This window comes from Solanum dulcamara, chromosome 5 (assembly GCF_947179165.1).
Source record: "Solanum dulcamara chromosome 5, daSolDulc1.2, whole genome shotgun sequence".
Classification (NCBI taxonomy): Eukaryota; Viridiplantae; Streptophyta; class Magnoliopsida; order Solanales; family Solanaceae; genus Solanum; species Solanum dulcamara.
Window position 1 is genome coordinate 8,789,842 of NC_077241.1, and position 25,814 is coordinate 8,815,655.

Below are 25,814 nucleotides of genomic sequence, written 5' to 3' on the forward strand. Positions count from 1 at the left end.
AAATGTTTTAAATGGAAAATATTTTCTTGGAAAACAAGTTGGGTTCTAATTTATTTTCTCATGTTTGTTTGGTGAGTGGAAAATATTTTCTATTGTTTGGTTGTTGAATGAAAAATATTTTCCAATTTTTTTTTTTTACTTTTGCCTAGAGTTGAAATTATTTTTTAAAAAATTAGTTTTTGATATGAAAATCAACTCCAATAATTGATTTGAAACCCGACCCCGATGACCGATCAGGGATCCAATCTCAATCCCCGACCTGTGAGCTGACCCCGACTCCTGACCTAAGACCCAACATTCAAACTGGAACCCGACCTCGACATTCGATCCGAGAGACTTCCAATTCTAGACCCGACATTCGAACTAGGCTCCGACCCCATTCCCGACATCCAGATCGGGACAAGACATCGACGATAGATCTAGAATCCGACCTCAAGACTTGACCTAGGACCTGATCTCGATTTCTGCTCGAGACCTGACATTCAAAACAGGACTCGACCTCAATATTCGACCCGACACCGACATCTGACTTGGGACTTAACCCTAAGATCAGTCATTCAAACTGAGACCTCACGCCGACCTCGACACTCAAACGGGGACACTACCCCGATGATCAATCCAAAATCCAGCCCAAAGACCCGGCCCAGGACCTGACCCCGACACCCGAATCTGAACAAGATCGACCAATCTGATATCCGACGACACTCGAAACAGAACCCAACTATGACACCCGATGCAGGACCCAACTCAACTTCCGACCTAAGATTCGACTTTCAAATTGAGACTCGACTCCGACTTCCAAACTGAGACACAACCATACCCGACTCAGGTTCTAACTTTCAAATCGGGATTTCAATTTTTTTAAAATAACAATTTTCTTAAATAAAAAAATTGTTTAGGGGTGGGGGGGCTGGTAGGGAGTCGGGTAGATGTGGGGTAAAAAATTGAAATTTTTAAAATTTAAAATATTATTCAAAACAAACTTTTAAAAATTTTATTTTCTTTGTGTGGGGGGAGTGGTTGTCAGGGTGGGGGACTGAATTTTTTTAAATTTGAAGTACTTTTGAAAAACAATTATTTAAAATTTTAATTTTTCTTTTTTTTTGGGGGGGGGGGGGGCTAGTTTGGGGGTAGGGGGCAAAGGGGGGAGGGTTAAATTAAATTTGAAATTTTTTTAAAAAAGAAATTTTAAAAATGTTAATTTATTTTGGAGGGGGAGGGTCAGGGACTCAGGGTACCAGGTGGGATAAGAAAAGGAATTGTAATTTGAGGTTGGAGGAGAGCTTTGGAAAACGTTTTCCTTATTTTTTGGTGGTAAGTCATTTTCCTTAAATTTCGGGAAAATAAGTTGATTTGAAAAACATTTTCCAAAACATTTAAGCAACCCAAACATGAGAAAATTGGAAAATCCTTCTTGTTATTTTCAAGTGAAATTTCGCAAAATGTCTTTTGGGTGTGATGTTTTTCACTCCAAGAATATGAGGATTGGAAGGTCAAACCCTATAATCACTTCAGAAGCATTAATGGAAAGGTCAAACTATTTAGCTTGGGCGTCCTCGGTTGAACTGTAGTTCAAGGGTCAATATGTCCAAGATCACTAACACTTAACAAACAATGTTTGTGTGGTAGATGAAAAGGCAAAGGCTAGTGAGAAAGATGCAAAAGCCAAAACACAACAGGAGAAAGTGATGCTCAATTATGTAGTCTTCTATGGCGCTCTATAATTCCAAGTTGATGCCATGTTTCGTGCATTCAGACAGGTTATTCAGTTTGGGAAAAGGCGCAGTGTGTTTGGTATGTTCCTATTTTCTCATGTTTGGTTGGCTTAAATATTTTGAAAAATATTTTTCAAATCAACGTATCTTCCTCAAATTTAAGAAAAATAACTTGCCTCCAAAAAGAAAAATATTTTCAAAAAGTCTCTCAATCTCACACCTCAACAGAGTAGAAAATAGTTTTTGATCCGAAAACCAACCCCGATATCAATCGAGTCTCAGTTCAAATGTCAGATCTCAGGTCGATGTTAAGGTTGGGTCCCAAATCAGGTCTCGAGTTAGGTGTTGGGGTCAGGTTCCGAATCAGGTCTCGGGTCGATGTCGAGGTCGGGTCCTGAATAGGTGTCGTGGTCCGGTATTGGGGTTGGGTCCCAGGTCTAATGTCGGGATCGGATCTTGAGTCAGATGTCGATGTTAGGTCGAGGTCGATCCTAGTTCGAGTGTCGGGTTCCAAGTTAGGAGTCAAGATTGGGTCCCAAATAAAGCGTCAGGGTCGAGTCTCGAATCAATTGTCGGTGTCTATGTCAGAATTGAATCCCAGATCAAGTGTCAAACCCGGAGTTGAGTGTCGTTATCGAGGTCGAGTGTTGATTTCGAGTCTCAGCTCAGGTGTTGGGGTCAAGTGTCGGTGCTGACGTCGAGATTGGGTCCCAGTTTAAATGTCGTGTCCCGATTCAGGTGTCGAGCCTCGAGTTGGAATTTGGGGTCGGGTCACTAATCAAGTATTGGGTCTAGGGTCGGATCCTGGTTCGGATGTCAATGTTGGGGTTGAGTGTTGAATTTCTAGGTTCTAAATCGGGTGTCAAGGTCGGGTCTTAAGATCGGATCTCGAAGCAGTCGTTGGGGTCGGGTCTCAATTCAGATGTCGTGGTCATGTGTCGGTGTTGAGATTTAGTCCCAATTCAAGTTTGTGTACTAGTTCAGGTATTGGGCTCTGAGTTGGGTGTCGTGTCCCAATTTAGGCATCAAACCCCGAGTCGAGTGTCATGTCTTGAGTGTCGGACTTCAAGTCGAGATTCAGGGTTGGGTCTTTGTTCGAGTATCGTGTTCGGGGTCAGATCCTTATTTGAGTATCAAGTTCAAGGTTTAGTGTTGGGTTTAGGTCCCAATTTAGGTGTCAGGATCAGAGTCGAGTGTATGTGTCAAGGTCGGGGTTGGGTCCCGAAAGGGGTATTAGGGTCAGGTCTCGGGTCGAGTCTCGACTCCTACTCTTGACTCGAGACCCGACACTAGACCCAAGACACAACTTCAACACCCGACCCCGACGTCCAATCTGGGACCCAACCCCAACACCTTACCCAAAACCCAACACTCGAATCGGGACCCAACTGATCATCAAGGTTGGTTCTCGAGTCCAAAATTATGTTTCTAAAAGTATTTTCTTCTCTATAGCCAAACATAAAAGATATTTTCTAAAAAATATTTTCCATTCACCAACCAAATACTAAAAATACTTTTCACTCACCAATCAAACATGAGAAAATAAGCAAGAAATCAACTTGTTTTCCATGAAAACATTTTCCTTCATACCAACCACTAATAACATATCTCGATTGTATGATGTGATATTTCGGACGACCAACTTAAAGAAACAAGAATCCAATATGTCTACTTACTTGGGATAGATACGGGCAGTCATAGAGGAATTTGAAATGTTGATATCAATCATTACGAATGTGGAAAAACAACAAAAGCACAGGCAGACATTGTTTCTAGTTCTTAAACTTGCTAGAAGTCCTATGGACCATGATTCAGAGCGTGATCAGATTTTCGCTAGTCCTACGGTTCCTAAAATTGATGAATTATTCTCTCATCTACTTCGCCTTGTTGCGCCTCCGGTCACAAAGTAGTTTAATCACCCACCATTGACTCGTCTATTCTCACATCTCAAACCATAGAAAAACGTACATATCAATCTATGAAGAATCGGCGAGGAGGAGGGCGTTTTGGGAAACCTCGACCGAAGTGTAGTTATTGTCATAAACTTGGATACACTCATGACATATGTTATATTTTGCATGGTCCACCCACCAAGTTATGATCCTATTTCTCTAAAAGAATATAATGAGCTCCTTCGGAATCGCACAAGTAAACAGACATCTTCACAAGTAGCATCTGTTACTCAGCTGATCAACCATGCAATAATGGTCATATTGCTCGGACAGAACATGATGAGTTCCTTCCATATTGAGCAAGTAAGAAAACGTCTCCACGAGTAGCTTCAGTTGCTCAACCTGATGTTTCTGTTGTGGTTAATTCTTTTGCTTGTGTTTCACAATCTAGTACTCTTGGATCATGGGTCATGGACTCGGGCGCTTCTGATCACTAATTTGGTAGCAAATCACTTTTGTCCGATATTGTTTATTCACAATCTCTTTTTGCTATTACTTTAGCCAATGAGATCCAAACAAAACCAAAAGGGGTTGGTAAAGCCAAACCATTATCTACTGTCACTCTAGACACTGTTCTTTTAAGTCCTTGGTTCTTTTAATCTAGCATTTGTTAGTCATTTGACGAGTGCCCTACATTGTGGCATAATACTTTTTGATGATTTTTTTCTCATGTAGGACCATAGTACAGAGCAGATGATTGGCACAAGACATGAATCACAAGACCTTTACTATCTTACCTCTTCAAATTCCTTCATAGCATGCTCCGGTACAAATCCTCTAGACCTAATTTACAAATGTTTGGGACATCCGAGTCTATCCAAGTTGTAGAAGATGGTGCCTAGTTTGTCAGCTTTATCCATATTAGATTGTGAGTCGTGACAACTTGGGAAACACACCTATGCTACATTTTTACATAGTACTAAGGGTCATTCAGAGTCTATTTTTTTTCATTAGTTCATTCTGATATTTTGGGTCCTAGCAGAGTCAGTTCAACCTTGGGATTTTGTTAGTTTCATTGACGATTATTCAAGATGCACTTGGGTTTTCTTAATGAAAGATCGTTTTGAATAAGTTTCTATATTCAAAAGTTATTTGCTGAAATACAAAATCAGTTTGGTGTTTTTATTCGTACTTTTTATAGTGATAATGCCTTAGAATACTTATCCTCCCAATTTTAGGAGTTTATGGCTCACCAAGAAATTATTCACCAGACATCTTGTACGAGCACCCTTCATCAGAACGGTGTAGCAGAAAGGAAGAATAGGCATCTCATTGAGACTGCTCGCACTCTTCTCATTGAACTCCATGTTCCATTGCGTTATTGGGTGATGCATTCCTTACATGTTATTTAATTAATAAAAAGCCCTCATCTTCTATTCAGAGTCAGGCTCCACATTCCATATTGTTTCTTCAGTCATATCTCTATTCTATCCCCCATCGTGTCTTTGGGAGCACATGCTTTGTTCATAACTTGAGCCTTTAGAAAAGATAAATTAGCCCCTCGCGCTCTCAAATGTGTCTTTCTTGGTTACTCTTGAGTTCAAAAAGGGTATTGTTGTTATTCACCTGATCTTTGTCGATACCTTATGTCTATCGATGTCACATTCTTTGAATCTCAACCTTATTATACATCTTTAGATCATCCTGATGTCTCTAAAGTCCTACCCATACCTCAGGTCTTCCATGTACAGAATTTTGAGGAATCCACAGTTACTTCTACATCTCCGATTGTTGTGCCACCAATCCTGACTTATCATCATCGTTTGCGTCCAGCACTAGTCCCAGATGATTTATGGCATGCGCCGGACCTCCTCCTTGCCAACCAGTTACACTTCAAAAAAGTATATGATCCACTCGAAATCCTAACCCACAATATATTTTCTTGAGTTATCATTGTCTATCAGCACCCTATTATGCCCTTGTATCATCTTTGTCCTTTATTTCCATTCTTAATACTATAAGTGAAGCACTTTCTAATTCTGGATGGAGGCAAGCAATGATTGATGAGATGTCTACTTTACATACGAGTGGTACTTGGGAGCTTGTCTCCCTTTGTGCAATAAATCTATTGTTGGTTGTTGTTGGATTTATGTAGTCTAAATTGATCCAGATGGTCAGGTTGATCGGCTTAAGGCTCGCCATGTTGCCAAAGGGTATACTCAGATATTTGGGCTAGATTATAGTGACACTTTCGCGCCCGTGGCTAAAATAGCATTTGTCCGTCTTTTTCTATCTATGGTTGTCATTCGTCATTGGCCTCTTCATTAGTTAGACATTAAAAATGCTTTTTTGCATAGTGATCTTGAGGAAGAAGTCTGTATGGAGCAACCACCAGGTTTTGTTGCTTAGAAGGAGTCTAGTAGCGTTGTATGTCGATAGCATAAGTCACTCTATGGTCTGAAACAGTCTTCTCGAGCCTTGTTTGGGATGTTCAGTACAGTAATTCAAGAGTTTGGCATGACTCGTGGTGGAGCTGATCACTCTGTGTTTTGTCGGCATTCTACACCAAATCTGTGTATTTATTTGGCTGTTTACGTTGATGATATTATTATTACCGACAATGATCAAGCTGGTATCACTAATTTGAAGCAACATCTCTTTCAGCATTTCCAGACTAAAGACCTCGACAGACTAAATTATTTTTTAGGTATTGAGGTTACTCAATCAAGATTAGGCATTCTTATTTCTAAACGCAATTATGCCTTAGACATTCTTGAGGAGACACAAATATTAGGATGTCGACCCACTCCAATAGATCCGAATGTTAAACTCCTTTCGAGATAGGGGGAGCCACTCAGTAATCCTGGAAGGCATAGACGGATGGTTGGAAAGTTGATTATCTCACAGTGACTAGACACGACATCTCTTTTCCTGTGAGTGTTGTATGTCAGCTTATGACTTTCCCTACTGATAGTCATTGGGATGCAGTTGATCATATTCTACGATATATAAAATCAGCTCCCGGTAAAGGACTATTGTTCGAGGATTAAGGCCATGAGCATATCACGGGATATATAGACGCTGATTGGACAAGATCACCCTTTGATAGACATTCTACATCTGGATGTTGTGTTTTAGTAGGAGGTAATTTGGTGTCGTTGAAGAGTAAGATACAGAGTGTGGTTGCTCGATCTAGTGCAGAAGCAGAATATTGAGCAACGGTTATAGCAACTTATGAGCTAGTTTGGATCAAACAGTTGCTGAGAGAACTAAAATTTGGAGAAATCGATCAGATGGAACTTGTATGTGTTAATCAAGCGGCCCTTCATATTGCATCAAATCAGTGTTTCATGAGAGGATTAAGCACGTTGAGATTGATTGTCACTTTGTCCAAGAAAAGATACTCTCAAGAGATATTGTTACAAATTTGTGAAGTCAAGTAATCAACTTGCAAATATCTTCACCAACTCCCTCACCGGTCCTCGTATTAATTACATTTACAACAAGCTAGGTACATTGTTAGAATAGGAATAGGTATATACAATCCTATTTAGAATAGGAATAGGAAAAGGAATAGTATATAGCATACGTAAAAGATTGTATTATAGTGCCTATAAATAGGGTCTCCATGTAATATTATAGATACACAATTCAATAATAGTTCTCTTATATTTCTTACAGGAATGTGGATCTTTGAGTGAAGCAATCACACAACACAATCGGGAGGCTATTACCTCTTCCTTTCAACTTGGGGTGATTGCACCAACTTTTGTGCAAATCATATTATTCATTTAAGTGGTCATACCTTTTGATAGAAAAGCCCAAACAACAAATGGTTTAAAGCGTTGGAAACTAAACTTCAAGGGCTACAATTTTCATTCAGAACCATTGGCAAATTCGATTTACATTGAGATTCATGCTCTTTTGGAGTTCAACCTTGTTTCGCTTGTTAAAATTTCTCACGATGTGTTTTTTTCCTACTCCTCTTTTCCTCGAGCTTCTGATTTAATTCCAAAACACTTCCTTTGATTCCAATCATCCACCAAACATATCCTCATTGTTCCAAAACATAAAACCATGAATCTATCACTTCCTACTGTAAAATTAGGTCTTAGGCCTAACTCACACCCCAAAAGCTAGCTCAAAGAGAGGAGGATTGCCCAAGCCTTATAAGGAGTCAACTCATCTCATTAACCACCAATGTGGGACTTTTTGTCAATCTTCAACACCTCACCTCACGCCAGTGCTTAGCATCTGGTGCGTGGACAATTTTAATTTGGGGGCCCAACATTGAATGAGACGGGTCCTGCTCTGATACCATGTAAAGATATGGCACCTGGGCCTAACTCAACCCCAAAAGCTAGCTCGTGAGGGGAGGATTGCCTAAGTCCAACAAGGAAACCAACAGTCCATAGTCCATTCCCCAACCAATGTTGGATATTTTACCCACTCTAACACCCCCCTTCACGCCCAGGCCCAACTGGAGCGTGCATCGAAAGTCCAAACGGGGATGGACCTGACTTTGATACCATATTAAATTAGGTCTTAGGTCTTAGGCCCAACTCACACCCCAAAAGCTAGCCCATATAAAAGAGTTGACTTGAGCGATGTAGAGCATAGAACCGACTGGAACGCTTAACAAAATATTTTTCAGGATGCCACATCTATTATACGCTTTCTCCAACACTATGTACATATAGTTCTTCCTCTCAATAAATTTTCATCAATCTTTTTAGCAAGAATATAGCCTCCATTATAGATCTACTGAACATATATCTGAACTGTTTTTCTATCACTCTTGTAGTGTCCCTATGTCTAAGCTTTGTCATTCTTTCCCCAAGTTCCATCATATGACTCATAAGTTTATTGTCACGATAATTCCCACAATTTCAGGTATCTCCTTTGTTCTTATAAATTGGAATCAGGGTGCTCTTTCTCCCTTCATTGGGCATCCTACCATTTCTTAATATAACACTGAATAGCTTGGTAAGCTTTCCTAATCCAACCTCTCCAAGACACTTCCATACCTCTATGGGATAACATCTGGACCACAAGCTATTCTAATCCTCACATTTTTATGGCAATTTTTACCTCTACCAACATAATTCTACAAGTATAGCTAAAGCTTCTCTCAAGCACAGATGTATGGAAATCCAAAATATTATTCTTGTGGTTCGAGTTGAACAATTGACCAAATAACCTCTCCAATCTCATTGTCGCTTGTCAACACTTTTTGAGAATCATTCTTAATATACTTCACCTGGTTTATATCCTTACTCCCTCTGTTGTGCTAGGTTGAGCATTTTTTCTCCCCTTCTCTTGTCCCTGGCTTTTGGTAGTGTTAATATTAGATCTATTATAAGGATCTTCTTCCACTGCTGTCAATTGCTTTAGAGTTCTGTGAGTTCTGGTTGTACTTCAGTCCATTCGATTCTCACTTTGATGTTTCATATGTCTGCTCAAAACTACAAGAAACTCTAGTGAACATTATCACAGAGGTAGGATCTTTCGATGGTAAAGTCTCCATTTTGACATATGAGTGTCATCACTCATCAAATCAAGCAGGTCACAAGTTTTCTCATCATCCCAACAAAAAATGACTCAAAAAGGGGGAAAGGAATTTTCAGGTATTAATAGGTTAAGCAAGCTATCCACTTGAAAGCAAAGCAAGCCATGCAAGTTCATTCTCACATTTTCCAACAAGCATCTAGAGAATAACCGCTGACAAATTAAGTACAAGATCGATGAGGAAAAAACCCATATCAAATCAAAAGCAAGCAGGATGGTGTCAAAGTAGATCAGCACAAGGCTGAGGAGAAAAAAAACCTATCGACTCCACATGTACGCAGGCAATATCATCCAAATCATTTCTTGGTGATACACATACTGTTAGTGTCAAGTCAGACATTTGCTCCTTAGTTTTTGGGTTTGATCAATCCCTTCAAACAAGAAAAACTTCGTCATTGTTTGCAGAGTCACGACCGTTGGTAACTGTCATAGAATGGAGGTGTTAAGTGAAAAATGCCGTACATCGATCAACTTTAAGAATGCTTCATAAAGATTTCGTAGAGAGGTTTTTGGTTATTTTGTTCATACTATTTCACTTCATGGGTCTTGCAAGGACGAATGACTTTTACAGTTTGCCGTGTGTGGATATAGCAGACCCCAGTTTGCTTGGGATTGAGGCAAAGTTTTTGTTTTGTGTGTGTTTTTTAAATTTTGTATAATCCTCGAAAGTTAGGAGGACTGCAAATAAAGAAAACAGAGAAGGGCAATGTAAAAGAGAAGTTAACAGGAAGCCGCATAATCCGTAGAACAGTAAAAGAACATTTGCATTCCTACCATCATTTTCTTCGAGGAAATCCAACAGTAGATCAGAAACAACAGTGTGTACTTGTTTTACTTGAAGGAAGGAGATGAAAACTTTAGACGTTGACAGTACATTATCCAACAATATACATCTCCAAAAGATAATATATCTACTATTGTGAAAGAAATCCTAATAAAGGAAGACCCATAGAGGTCTGTCCGCAATCAATACAGGTACTAATAGTAATGAAGAATAAGTACTCAAAAAATTCAAGCATTCAAGAGAGCAAAGATCAGAGAAGGATTATGATCTGAGCCAGGAACCTTTTTATTTTAAAAGTAAGTAGAGCTCTATCATACCTGGTATTGTTCCCCATGAAGAATCTTGAAATGAGCTATCATAAAAATTCAATGGAACGTTTGTAGGGCCAGGAGACAACCAGAATTTCCATATGCCAGATAACGATTTAACGAAAGGTAAATCCTTAACCCAGTAAGCAGCACAATCAAGAGCTTTAGAAACAGCATCATCATCCCAAACTGCTGACATCGAAATCAATAGATCCACTTTGTTGCGCTCATTCCAGTATCTCAGAGATCCTAAATACGAAGTAGGAGCATCAGAAACAAACAATTCAACGAGCACCCAAGGGTGACAATCAAGTCTATCCAGTCAAAAGGTGACACAAAACTTATGGTGTTTAAATTTCTTCAACTACCAACGATCAACATCAGTATCAGGCTTTATCTAATATCCTAATAATGATTCCGGGAATGCATTAGGGTCCTACTTGATAATAAAAAGGAGAGGGAGTTCTAAGCACAATGACAGTGCACAATCTGCATGAAGGATACTATCAAAGCGGAATATTTCAACAAAGACAATGAAGATAGCGAAACATAAGACTTGGCAAAGTGCAAAGACTCTGGAAGCACCAGAGACTCTGATAGCTTAGGTAAGTATAGTATAATGTGTGATCTTTCACTCTTATCAGTTAATTGCTAAAACAGTTCTTGACAAATGACAACGCTTTGGATGTGTGGAGCTTCTAATTGATCTTCATGGCTTCTAGTGAAAGACTACTTATCTGCTATTCATGGATTAATATATGGGTATAAGCAGGTTGCAGCAAGCAAACTCGCTATTCAACCTAACAACCTTCTTTCAAGAGGTTCAGAAATGACCATGTAAGCTATCAATACAGATTCAGGCAATCAAAAGTGACCAAGGGCGAAACCTCACCCCTGTAAACCAAACTATTGATAAGCACAAGAGGAGAACCCTAACAAGAACAATCCCTTAGCATGTCGTTGCTAGTAGCATTATATAGAAGCAATTGAGTATTACCTTCAACTGATTCATGGCAATGGAGTGGGACATGAGAGTCTCTTTTCCTCCACTTGAAAAAATAAGGATCTTCCCATGCCTTGTAACCATTATTTGATGGAAGAACCATTTGACTGGTTAAAGAAGACATCACTTTATTTAAGGTTGCACCTCTGCAAATACAGATTTATGTCTTTAGCCTGGTGATCATAAATAAAACAAATGTGCAAGAATCTCAGGATTGAATATCAAGGCACACCCAAGGGTGTGGCCTAATGGTCAATGAAGCCGGAGGAGAAATGAAAATCACGAGGTCTCAAGTTCAAATCCCTACGAAAGCAAAATACATTCTCCTATCCGCTTGGGACGTGGTGGGTAGAGTTATTTGGTACCTATGTTAGTGGATATAGTAGGTACCTAGTGGAATAGCCAAGTTGCGCCGTAAGTTGCGCCAGACACCATAATCATAAAAAATTATCACAGGCCAAACACAACATTTTGTCAGATCCAATTAAATGTCTCATTCTCCTTTTAGACCATCTTTACGCCTGACCATTTTGGAATTGAAAAGTTCATATCTCTCCATGTGTTTTGTATTGGAGGAAAACACTTTTCAATTTTCTCATTTTGGTTGGTCAAAATCTTTAAAAAAACATTTTCTCTAAAAAAAATAAAAAACAAGTTCTTTAAAATTAAGAAAAATGACTTCACTACAGGAAGTACAGAAAACAAATTCTACAAGTAACATTCCAAGTTGATTATCTCCTCCTCGCCTCCCAACATGTCCCTTCTCCACTCCCACCCCATAGGCCCCATTCCTACCACCCCACACCCCTACCCATCCACCCAACCTCTAGTAGTATTTTCCTAGACTATATACAAATGTTTGACATAATATAAACCCACTTATTTTCCAGGAAAACATTTTCCAAAAAATGATCAAATATGTTTTCTTTCATACCAAAACACACCCACAGTCCATTCTTGGATTCAATTTTAAATAATCAATGAGATATGAACTAAATGATATATATGTATACTTTTTCTTCAAGTTACAGCACTAAATAAGAAAATTGATTGGTGTCTCATTGATGAAACTTGTTATAGATCATCTAAATTGTTCATAAATTAAGAAGAATCAAACAACAATTTCAATGCTAAATCACAAATATCTTACCTAAAATTGAGATTAGCAAAACTCAGACGATTTATAAGATCGGATATAGTGGGGAGCTCGACTCTGCTTCAGTGAATATGCTCCTCTAATGGTCAACACTCTTGAGTTTATCTCAAATTTATTTATGTAGTACCTTTTAAAATAATTTAAGTTTGAATTATTATTTTTTTATGTTTAATGACATAATTTTATACTCACACATTTATAAAATATTTTAGATGACAATTTTGAACAAAATTAATTAAATTTCCATCCACAGTAAAATATGTAACTATAAAATGGGACAAAACGAGTTACTATATTTGTATATCATTGTATCATTTAGGAGTCGTTTGATAACTGGCGAAAAAAATAACTTATTCGTGTATTAATTTTCGTATCAGTTATACAAAGTTTGGTAGACAGATAAAGACTAAATTATTAATGTATAAAATTAATCTGATGTTTGGTTGACAATTTAGAAACTTGCATAACTAATACATTTATAAGTTATGAGAAAATCAATATATTATTTTATGATGGATAGAAGTTGGAATAACTAATACATGAATAATTAATCTTTGCATAACTAATTATACTTAAATAAAATAATACATATATTTACTCATAAAGTCATAATTAATTCCTACATTACTAATACATGCAAAACCCTTATAAATTACCCAGCGACCCCTTAGTTTACAAAGGTATAATACACAAACATACCATTTAACTTGGTCTCTGCTGACATCTATGTCCTCCAACTTTAGATGTACACAAGTAGTCACTTAAACTTATATAAAATTAAACAAGTAGACATAAGACGTCACGTAGGACGAAAATTAGTCACGTATGATGGTACATAGGACACATATGTTTACTTGTTCAATTTTATACAAGTCTAAGTGATTTTCTGTGCACTCCCAAAATTGAATGACATAGATATAACTTAAAATCAAGTTAAATGACACATTTATCTATTATACCGTTTATAAACTTTTAAAGATTTAACTTCTAGCTAATATTTGTCTATAGCTCAACATGGATAGAGTTAGAAGAAAATATAACATTAATTTCTTTAGGAATTATAGAAAAATAAATTGGAGAGAGAGTAAAGTTTAATTTCTTCCTTTTTAAAGTATAATGTTAATTTCATAATTAATATTTGTAAATGAAACTACAAAATATATCAAATATATGTAGAGAGAAAAAGTCAGGAAGTAAAGTTTAAAAATGGCGGAACCCATCGGTGGCTCCTGAAAGTTGGCACCAACTTTCACTTAGACACTTCAACTAAGATTTGTTAATTTTAGACACCTCAAGTAAGGTTCCGATGTGTCATTTTGACACTTTTTTTACAATTACCCAAATATCTAAAGTGTGTATAATACACTTGCCGCTGATGTGTCAAAGTGATCAATTAAATGAAGTTAATGACCACTTTTTTTCTAATCAAAAGTTATTATTTTAAAATTATTTTTGATATATCTGTCACATTTCTTCATTTAATTGGTCACTTTGACACATCAGCGTCAAGTCTATTACACACACTTTAAATATTTGGGTGATTGTAAAAAAAAATGTCAAAATGACACATCAAAACCTTACTTGAGATGCCTAAAATGAACAAAACTTAGTTAAAGTGACTAAGTAAAAATTGATGCTAACTTTGAGGGGCTACCGATGGATTAGGCCTTTAAAAATACAGCAATGGAATGTGTGGCCATGAAAATTAATGTGGATAGGTCCAATATTTGTTCATAAAGTACAGTGAGCTATTGTGCACTAACAACTCAAAATGAACCTTCGGAATTCATTGGAGTTCGATCAACAATAATCAAATATGCTATTCAATTAAAAAAAAATATTTCGACTCAATGAAATCGACGAAATAGACATCGCGATCATCTTGACGAAATGTCAATCAAAGATAATACTTTAATCAAAATTATTAAAAACCACCAAGGTGCCTTAAATGAGTCTGAAAAAGCTTCGGAATCCAAACCGAAGGTCCTACTATTTCAAAATCCATGTTTTTGGAGCTAATAGCATTGAAAAAAATCTCATCCGAGCTAATTTACTAAGAGTGTTGATTATTTCAATTTAAAAGCTTCAAAATTAGAAAAACCTTTTCAAAACTCATTCAATCACCTTGAGAATTGCATTACCCATCCCAATAAATCATAAAAGCATGAAAAAATTATAAAAAAGATTAAAATAATAAAAACACACAAAAATAAAATAAAAATAACCAGAAGAGTCATTACACGTGCCATCTCCCACTCCCTAATGTGCTTGACTTTCATGCTTATTTTCTATGGAATACTCCAATCTGCTTAATGGTCAATTTTGTTTTCAATTTAATCCTTTAATTTTCCTTTGCCATCTAATATCCCACCATCGCTGCAAATCATTATGTCCCCCCCCCCTTCTTATCTTTTCTTATTTTTCCTTTCTTTTTTTGCGGTTTTTATTTATTTTTGCTCCAAATCTTTTCATCTTTACACATTAAAAATATAATATTAAGCAAAAATTAATATAATTAATACTCAAAAGATGATTAAGGATTTGTTTGGAAAGTCACTCTGCAATTGGATTTGGTGTAATTGGATGTAATTACATTGTTTGGCATACTTGGTTGGCCATATAATTACATGATCAACAGGTAATTGAGTGTAATTGATTGGGGGTAATTACACTCTCCAATTCTTAGGGAGAGGTTGTGAATTGGTGTAATTATATGGTGTAATTATAAGCTGATTACTTTTTAATTTTTTTCCTTTTATTTCTATTTTTATTTTTTTGTTTTAATTTATTTTTATTATTCTATAAAAAATAAAAAATATATATTTGATTTTTTATTAGTTATATTTTATTTCGTTCTCATTCTCAACCTTTACTTCATATGATTCTATGCAATTTTTCATATTACCCTTTTTTTAATTCTATGTTTAATTTTTTCATTAGCATAAATTTGTTAGAGTTCTAATTTTTCAATTAAAGTAGAAGTCATTGTTGAATAAAGTTATAGACTTACGATTTTCTTTTCTTTTAAATCATATTTATATACGTTATGTTGAAATTTGACATAATAATAGTATTATGTTAAAAAATTTATTTTGAATTTAGAACTTATGCTATATTTTCAGTTTCATTTATTTTAGTAGTATTGACTTGATATTTCACATTGCAAATCATTTATTTTTTAGTTAGATTTGATAGATTATCTTTTTTGTCAAATGTTTTAATAATTTTATGACTTATATTTATAATATTAATATTTTTGTCAAACATGCATTTTATGATGCTCAAAGAAATCTTGTATTTTTAGTTTTTATGATTAATTTAATAAGAATATACTAATTTAAAAAATATAAATCAATTATTTTTTATATTATTAGTAAGAACATATGTTTATTAATTAATATATTTTCAAAAGACAATATATATCTTAAATATTTAATTTAATATCATTTATAAAAGTCCTTATTTGTCTAATAAGATTTTAAAGTTTAGATAATCAATTTTTATTTTTAAAATTTAATATAACCTTGTAATTACACTGATGCAACCAAACAACACACTTACGATTACATTGTAGTTACGTTGTGGCAAATAAATAAGTTATCGTAATTACTAAGTTGTGTAATTATTATGTTGGTAATTACTATCCTTGTAATTACACCAATTCCAATTACCAGGTGATTTTCTAAACAGACCCTAAAAGTATTAAAATATGAGTCAAATAATGGCTAAATATATGTATTTTTGATCTAACATCATCACCCCACACTTAGACTCTTGTTCATCCTCAAATAAGCATTACGTCTCATCTAAATAAATCAAGTCTAGGAATACCATTACTTTGGTTGATACAAATAATTAGGCCCTATAGTAACTCACAACATCATGTACATTTTCTAATCATCATACAAAATATACAAATCAAAACGGTCAAACAACAAAGTTTTAACCTCCTAACCTCATTGTCGAACTCTAACTCATAAAATTTAAGTCCGTTCACCTATTATGTCAAACAAAGCTAATAAAGTTACCTATCTATCATGAAACAAGTATCCGCAATTGGCTAAGATATGGGTAGGACAACTATATAATACTGAATTACACTTTCCTAATCACTCTACACTTTCTAAACATAACCCATTATTTGTTTCTTCTTATCTTAAACCCTCTCTTCATCAATTATTTTTAGAAGTAATTCTCATCATATCTAGAACGTTTCAATCATTTTCAAGGAAACTTTTTTTTCTTTTTTCTTTATGCACTCTTTCAAATAGGGTCTAATCATCACTTAGCTAAGGAGGGGTAAGTGGGTTAAAGAAGCGTCTAGACTAAAAGTAGGTTCTTGAAACATTGGGACGTTAACGGGAAAATCCATAGAGCTAATTAAGATTTTAAAGAAGAGGAAGATTAATATAACTTGTGTCCAAGAGACTAAATGGATAGGTTCTAAAGCTAAGGAGGTAGACATGTATAAGCTTTGGTTCTCTGGTAGATCGAAGTATAGGAATGGGATAGGCATTTTAGTAGATAGTGATTTAAGGGATCAGGTGGTGGAGGTTAGGAGAGTCACTGATAGGATGATGTTGATTAAGGTGGTCATTGAAGGGATCACGTTGAACATTATTAGTACTTATGCGGCAAGCAGGCTTAGGCGAGGAGAATAAGAGGCATTTTTGGGAGGATTTGGATGAGTTAGTGAGAGGCATACTGCCTACTGAGAAGCTTCTCGTAGGAGGGGATTTTAATGGGCACATTGGGTCTATTTCGGGAGGGTATGATGATGTGTATGAAAGCTTTGGCTTCGGGGACAGAAATGGAGAAGGAGTTTCACTTTTGGATTTCGCAAGAGGTTTTGGGTTGGTGATAGCCAATTCGAGTTTCCCAAAGAAGGAGGACCACTTGGTAACCTTCCATAGTTTGGTGACTAAGATTTAGATAGATTATTTACTCCTTAGGAAGGATGATAAAGGTTTTTACAAAGACTGTAAGGTCATTCCAATCGAAAACCTTACAACCCGACGTAAGTTCTTGGTAATGGATTTAGAGATCAAGATGACGAGGAAGAGGAGGGTCAGGGATGACCGACCTAGGATCATATAGGGGAGTTTGACCATGGCTAGTGCCTTAGAGATGGGAGAGAAATTAAAGGATATGGGGGCCTGAAATAGTAGCGGGGATGCGAACAGTATGTGGGATAGGATGACTAGTTGTATTAGGGTTGTAGCAAATGAAGTGTTGGGAGTCTCGATAGGTAGTCGTAGTCGGCATCGAGGGGACTGGTGGTGGAATTGGAGAAGTGTAAGGGGAGGTGAAAACAAAGAAGATGGTGTATGCGAAGTTGATAGAAAGCAAGGATGAGGTGGAGAAGTGGATGAATAGGGAACTTTATAAGATAGAGAGGAAGAAGGCGAAGTCGGCGGTTTCGACGGCAAAAAAGACAGCTTTTGAACGCCTTTATGCTGAACTAGAAGAGAAAGACGGGGATAGGAAATTGTTCAGGCTATCCAGGGCGCGGGAGAGAAGGGAACACGATGTGGATCAAGTGAAGTGCATTAAGGACGAGCATGGAAAAGTATTGGTAGATGAGATCCTCATTAAATAGAGATGGTAGTCCTACTTCTATAAACTCTTGATTGAAGAAGGAGACAGAGAGATTGTGTTGGGAGATTTGGAACATATAGGGAGGCGTCACGATTTTGGGTATCGCAGGAGTATTATAGTCAAGGAGGTTAAGGATGTTGTTCGTAGATGCGCTAGGGAAGAGCGACTAGGCCTGATAAGATTCCTGTGGAATTTTGGAAGAGCGCGAGCTTGGTAGGTTTGGAGTGGCTGATTAGGTTATTTTATATCATTTTTAAGATGGCAACAATGCCTAAAGAATGGAGGTCGAGCGTAATGATCCCTCTATATAAAAATAAGGGGGATATATAGAGTTGCAACAACTATAGAAGTATCAAGCTTCTCAACCATACTATGAAAGTGTAGGAAAAAGTGGTAGAGATGAGGGTGAGAAGAGACGTGTCTATTTCAGAGAACCAGTTTGGATTTATGCTGGGATTCTCAACTACAGAAGCCATCCATCTTATGAGGAGACAGGTGGAGCAGTATAGGAAGAGAAAGATAGACTTGCATATGGTATTTATCGACCTAGAAAAGGCCTATGATAAAGTGCCACGAGAGATACTATGGAGATGTTTGAAGGATAAAGGTGTACCTGTGGAATACATTTGGGTGATCAAAGATATGTATGAAGGTTCCAAAATCAGGGTAAGGACAGTCGGAGGGGACTTAGAACACTTCCCAGTTGTGATGGGGTTGCATCAAGGATCAACTCTTAGTCTGTTTTTATTTGCCTTAGTAATGGATGGATTGATGCGATAAATTCAAGGCGAGGTGTCATGGTGTATGCTTTTCGCGGATGACATAGTCTTGATTGATGAGACTCGTAGCGGAGTTGATTTTTGCGGATGACATAGTCTTGATCGATGAGACTCGTATCAGAGTTAACACTAAATTGGAGGATTGGAGATAGAACTTGAAGTCTACAGGGTTTAAGCTGAGTAGGACCAAGATAGAGTACTCAGAGTGCAAGTTCAATAAGACACCTCATGAGGTTAGTACGAAAGTTAGGCTTGGTGACCAGACCATCCAAAAAGAAAAGTAATTTCAAGTACCTTGGATCTATTATGCAAGATAGTTGGGAGATTAATGATGATGTCACACATCGTATTAGACCAGGGTAGATGAAATGAAGGCTTGCTTTCGGTGTGCTATGTGAGAAGAAGGTTCCACCATAACTTTAGGGCAAGTTCTACAAAGTGGTGGTTAGACCGGCTATGTTATATGGGGCGGAGTGTTGACCAGTTAGGGTATCTCACGTTCAAAAGATGAAAGTTGCTGAAATGAGAATGTTGAGATAGATGTGTAGGCATACCAGGAGAGACAAGATTAGAAATGAGGCTATTCGGGACAAGGTAGGAGTGGCCTAGGTGGAAGACAAGATGTGGAAAATGTGACTGATATGTTTGGGCATGTGAAGAGGAGAGACATAGATGCCCCAGTATGGAGTTGTGAGAAGTTGGCCATGGATGGTTTCAGAAGAGGTAGGGGTAGGCCGAAGAAATATTGGGGAGAGGTGATTAGACAGGACATGGCGCAGTTACAACTTACCGAGGACATGACCTTCGATAGGAGGGTGTAGGGGCCCCACATTAGGGTAGAAGGCTAGTTCATAGTCTCATTATTATTTCTTATTAGTAGGCCCATTAGCGCACTATAATTTCTTGTGGTCTGATTTCTGTTATTATCTATCACTTTCTGTACTTTGATTGCTCTATTTTATCGGTGTTGCTTTTGTTATTTGCTTTTCCATATCGCTTTTAACTTATTATCCTTATCTGACCTCTTTTTATGCTTTTATTGAGACGAGGGTCTTTCGAAAACAACCATTCTATATTGGTACAAATAAAGTCTGCGTACACTTTACCCTCTCCAAACCCCATATTATGGAATTTCACTGGGTTGTTGTTGTTGTTGTAATAGTCTAAGCAATACTGCTTAAGAAAGTAGAGTGCAAAAACTACTAATTCAACAAATGGATCGAAGCAAAAATATGACTACCGAATGAAAGGTCATATATTGTAATACCCCAAAAGTGCCTAATTCAAATGAAGTTGAAAACTTATAGAAACATTTGTTGAAGTCTACAAAAGTGACTTTTATGGACAGTATTTATGATCCGTACAAGGTTATACAATCTGTAGATGTCATCCGTAGAGTGATGCTTAGAGTTGGAAAATTTAGGACTAGGGTTCACGAGAGTTTATATGATCCATACAAGTTTTCACGAACTATAGACCCTATCGTAGACCAAGGTTCATGAACTTCAAAAATGTTAAGCCTTAGGCCAATTTGTAAGAGCAAACAGGATAACTAGTAAATAAAAATATGGGTCGTGGTTGATCTTGTGGTCTTAATCTTCAAAAATTTAAGATTTTGGTACTTGAGTTCTACGGAGGGTCAATACGAACCATAGAAGAAAATACGGTTCGTACAAATAACTCATTGTTGGTGATCAAAACTTAGAGAAAATTTCAATACTTGGATTTTACGGACGGTTGTAGGGGTCGTACTGATATTTATGGATCGTAGAAAGGGGTCGTGATTTGAAGTTCAGAGTGCTGGTTTTCAGGTCACTTTCTACGGATGACCTTCTATGGGCCGTAGAAGGTTTTATGGTCCGTAGATGCCTCTAAAAGGTGATTAGGCAGTTTTAACTCAGAAAGACTATAACCATTTTTCTTAAGGCCTAACCTCCTCATTCACTCTCATTCTCTCAAAACCCCAAGTCTTCTTCAAGTTTTCTATCAAGATGATTTAGGGTTCTTCAAGTTTTCTCTTCCAAGTTCAAGGCTAGGATTCATCAAGGTATGTGAAAAGTTCATTAATGGGTCCCTCTTCACCCATTGAGTTCCAAAGAAACCTCATTTATCCATTTATAATTCTACCCAAATTTTCTAGGGTTTTCATGATTTTCTTACGGGTTCAAGTTTATTTTATATTATTCATCTTATTATGCATAATTTGATCATAATTACATGTTCTCAATGATTTTTACATGAGTATTTTATGATTATGAAATAAACTATATTAATATGCATGCATGAAGATTTAAAGTGTTTATGAATCAAGAATGTTTTTACATAAAGTATTAAGTATGTTTCATGAAACTGAAGGCTTCCGATTGAAGTATTCTCATTATGAAAGATTATCATGATTTAGATGCTTTAGATAAGTGTCTTTTATGAGTATGTTATGAAATCATGATTTAAAGGAGCTATTCTTATGATATGAAGTTATGAATGATTTAGTATCACTAGATTCTTACCATTTCAAAGATTATGAATATGACATGTTTATGTATGATTTCCGTTGGGAATTTACTTAGAACCGAACGGACTTTGGGATGAAGGTTCACCCATTAGTAGAGGTGAAGTTTTTTAGAAGCAATCTCCTTGTCCCATAACTAATTGCCCCTGTAGGACTTAGTCTTAATTGACTCTAGCTAGTGGATCCACCTAAGATCATGATTATGGTCCTTATTTTGTCAAGTAGGACACTCTCTTTTCAGTGTGGGAGCAATTACTGAACTCCATGTTATAAATCACATGATTTATGTCGGTTAACGGTATCTCCCACAACAGTCTATGATTTCCACAAAAGCTTATGATATGACTATGATTATGATTTCTCTTATGATATGATTATGGCTCTTTCAGAAATATTGTATTGACATTGTTTATGATTTATAAACTCAGCTTATTAGATTTCGATATGTTTTACTTGGTCATGCATTATCAATTTTCCAGACTTATCATGTTTATGTTATAATTATGCATGTTCTCTATATTTAGTACATTCCATAGTACTGACCGCATATTTTTGCCTAATTATCTCATAATATAGGTTTTGACGCACCCTTCAGGCCGCAGTTAGTATTAGATCCTGTCAGCTTTCACTATATAGTTGGTGAGTCTTCATATTCCAAGAACGATGTTATCTTTCCATTTCATTACTTCTCTTTTTGTTTCAGATTTTAGAATTAGTTAGGGACATGTCCGAGTAACTCACATATGTTAGTAGAGGCTTTCAGACTAAGAGTTAGAATTCTGTATATGTGTCTTCCAATATCGTCTTTTGCTATATGAGACGCTTATTAGACTATTCATGTTTTATTTCTGCTTTTCAATTTTGTATGTTATCTTTATGCCATGTGGTTTAGCTTAGGATCCCTCGGGACTCAAAATACCATGTCACGTCTAAGGGGTAATCTTGGATTATGACATAGACTCAAATGTCTAACTAGCACTAACAATACCTGAGTAGGCTACAATTCATAAGATATATCAACTTCTAAATAGAGTAACATATTTTTATTTAGCTTCAATAACCTACAGAAAAAGTTCTAGACTAAGATGCAAAACATAAATTATATGCAAGAAATTCTCACCTCTCATTGTACAAGTCTCAATCAAGATAAATTGGTTCTACTCTGAAGACAAACATGGTCATCGCGACTTACAAAATAAGAACAAGTTATATATGGAGTCACTATCGTGAGCTTATGTGTCATAAAGTTTGCTATTTTACTTATCACTCAAGCAATTACAAAAAAGTATTACTCAAGCTCAGACCTAAATATACTAGTATAAAACAAGTGAAAAGGAAATTTTCTTCCCTTTCTCCCTTACTACTCCTAATGAATTTTAAAAAAATTAATCCTAATTTTTTAAAAATATTACCCGTTTCAAGCAACATCTTAGGAAAAGAACTAATGTACAAATAAAAACAAAGCGGAATTATTAACTAGTCTCTTCATTTTAATCTGTTTGTCCAATTTTGACTTATCGCGCAGTTTAAAAAAGTAAAAAAGACTTTTGAATGTTGTGGTCATAAATTAAAAATATGTTAATATACCAAAATATTATTTAATCGTGTGATTTTAAACTATGTTAATAGAAATATAGAATAAAGAGTTGATAAAAAAGAAAAAATAATTTTTTTTTAAAAATGAACTAAAAAAAAGAATAGAACAAACAAATTAAAACAAAAGAAATATCTGATAAAGTAGCACAAAAAACATCCAAGCAATCTCCTCATCCCACACTTTAAATTGTACACTGCCCTCAATGCACCCCATAAACAATAAGGTGGTAAAAGACCAAAGCATTAGCCGCTCATGTGGTACTCAGACTTCTTTCAATAAAATTCTCTCTTCGTTTTAAAAAGAATAACATCTTTTCCTTTTTAATCTATTCCAAAACGAATGATCTTTTTTTTGGTAAAATTTTAATTTCAACTTTCCAAGTGATATGTTTAATGTCACAAGATTAAAGGGTATTTTGATACATTTGACATAACTTTAATTTAGGACCACAAAATAAAAAAATCTTCTCTTAAACTTCGTATCAAATCAAATTAGATCATTCTTTTTGAAACGGAAAGAGTATGATTTTTTATGCAGCACCTCATACTTAATTTCAACTTTATGGCCTACTTTAACATACCTCTAATGGCTTTATTTTCTTTCTCGTACTACTATAAAAATAAAAACAACACTATAAAAAATAAAATTGGATTGCTTCTCAACAAACTCGATTTAATGTTGCGGCGTGACTTTGAACTACTTTTTGCCTCGACTTCGTACTTATGAGTTGGACTCGCAATTTTTCTTCTGCTTTATGATTTTGTCCTTAGGGCAGTGCAAATTATTGCGAGCCAAAAATCAAATAATTTTTTATGTACTTTCTCGCTTTCAACCAAGGAACACCTTGCCTATACGGCCTTGAATATTTTGGAATGAATGGCTCATCTACCTCTTTCTTTGATTGTTGTGTTGGCTCGTATTAATTATTTTTCATATATACTTACGAACACAATGTCAAAAAATGCTTGGAGTGAGGACCAATGGGCTCAAACTAAAAATTCAACTATTGAACTCCTCTTGTTGACACATACTAGAGTCAATTAAGATGTATTAACAAGGTCCTTAGTTGACTCTAGTACCACTTCTTCAATATTGACATCATCAAATTCTAGTTGGTTGGGTTGTTGATATTGTACTCTGAACTCTTCCATTAGAATGTCAGTTTCTTCCTTTAATTCAACCACTTCTTGGCTACTATCTACAATTCTAGCTTTATGAGCTTTTAAAACTTGAACCAGTTGGCTCCATTGAGCTTCCAAGATGTGGATAGTTATCTTTTTGTAATTGTAGTTATTCTTTTATCATCTTTCTCCACAAGACATTTAAAGAGATGATGTCGGTAGTTGTTCTTGTTTAGAGGGATCAGGTCACCAATCGATGACATAATTTAAAAATGAATATCTGTAACTTCCATTCCAGTACGTAAACTACATATTTTTTATCTCCTTCATGTCATCATCCCATGGTTCATTGTTCATATTAACTTCATACGAAAAAGTAGAACCATCATAATAAGGGGTTGGCGGAGGATATGAAGTATGATCACAATCATAAAAGTGACCATATCGACCATCTTGACCATCACACACGTTTCGTGCATAAGATTGAGTTGGTACACATAACTTGTTCTCAGAATAATTTAAATAATATTGTCACGAGTGATTTCCTGTACTACGCATATTGATGATTTAAAGTACTTATCAGTACCTAAGCTCGCATAATTAGCAAGATGTCATGTTTGTCAAATCAGCAAGTAACTAAAAAAAGAAAAAATGAAACAAGAAAAAGTTCAAACTTGAAACCTAGCAATAGTTACAACTACAACCAAATGGTTAATTCTTCAGCGACGACGTCAAAATTTATCACTCCCAAAATTAATCCTAAAAAGCATAAGCAATCGTTGTAAATATAATTTACCTTTTATGTTTGGAGTTGAATCGCACAGAGAACTAAGACTTTAAATATAACTATTCAATATCACTAGAACAATAAGTTCGAGCAATTATTCAATTTTAAATATTAAGGTTTCTATTCCTAACTAATAAACTTACAAATATTAAAGCAATAAAATTATCAACCAATTATAGAATGGTTGAATTCAAGATTAATGAGGCTTATAATTATGATTTCTCGCTATATTATCGCCTATTTATTCTCTACTAATCATGAGCACTTTACTTACCGCAATTCTCCCTCGTGAAATCACAATAATTTACTAGACGCACTCTCACAAATTGCTCTAGCTAGCAATTTCTCACCGCGTAATATGACTACGTCAAATATTCATTATCTCTAAATTTGTGTTTAAACCCATAGTATTGATATGTCATATACTTAGGAGTGACCCTTAATATGCATTCTTTCTCCGGAAATACATAATAAATAGTCACAGTTAAATCATCCTTCAAAAGGTTCCACCAAAATCCTAGATAGAAAATTAGCTACTCCTAAACATATGTGAAAACACAATACACCAACAATGAAAAATAAGAAGAAGAAAGAAAAAACTTCTTGTCAATCTTTCTTCTTATTTCACGGCGGTTCCTCGCTCTCTCCTTAGGCCTAACCACCTTATATCTAAAGAAGTCTTCCAAAATGTGTTTATGAACTATTTATAAATATAAAAAAATTCTCAGATAAAATAACTGAATTCAAAATAAACCAAAATTGGATGGCCCGGAGCACCCACACGCTTGATTCCAGTGAGCATATTTGTTGCATCACTGCCTTTCTCTTTTTGCAGTTCAATTCTTTCCTTTTTCTTTTGCCATTTAATATCCCACCATCATTGTTAATCTGTCCCCCTTCTTGTCTCCTCTTTTTCCTTTTTTTTTTTTTTCTGTTTTTTATTCATTTTTGCTCCATTTTTTTTCATTTTCACATCATTTTATTTTTTACATATCAA

At 35.8% G+C, this 25,814-nt stretch overlaps 1 protein-coding gene across 2 annotated transcripts in view; it reads right to left on the minus strand.

Moving 5' to 3' along the window:
- The window catches only part of LOC129888990 (uncharacterized), a 50,151-nt gene extending 37,622 nt beyond the window's left edge, over positions 1 to 12,529 (minus strand). The window contains exons 1-3 of one of the 2 annotated variants that reach the window (XM_055964077.1): positions 12,421 to 12,529; positions 11,265 to 11,416; positions 10,277 to 10,516 (exon numbers count right to left, since the gene is read on the minus strand). In XM_055964077.1, coding sequence (XP_055820052.1) covers positions 10,277 to 10,516; positions 11,265 to 11,394 — 370 coding nt within the window. In that variant the 5' untranslated portion in view covers positions 11,395 to 11,416; positions 12,421 to 12,529. Of the gene's footprint in view, positions 1 to 10,276; positions 10,517 to 11,264; positions 11,417 to 12,420 lie in introns of those variants that run through there. The other variant, XM_055964078.1, reaches the window with a different exon arrangement.
- Positions 12,530 to 25,814: the final 13,285 nt, after the last annotated feature.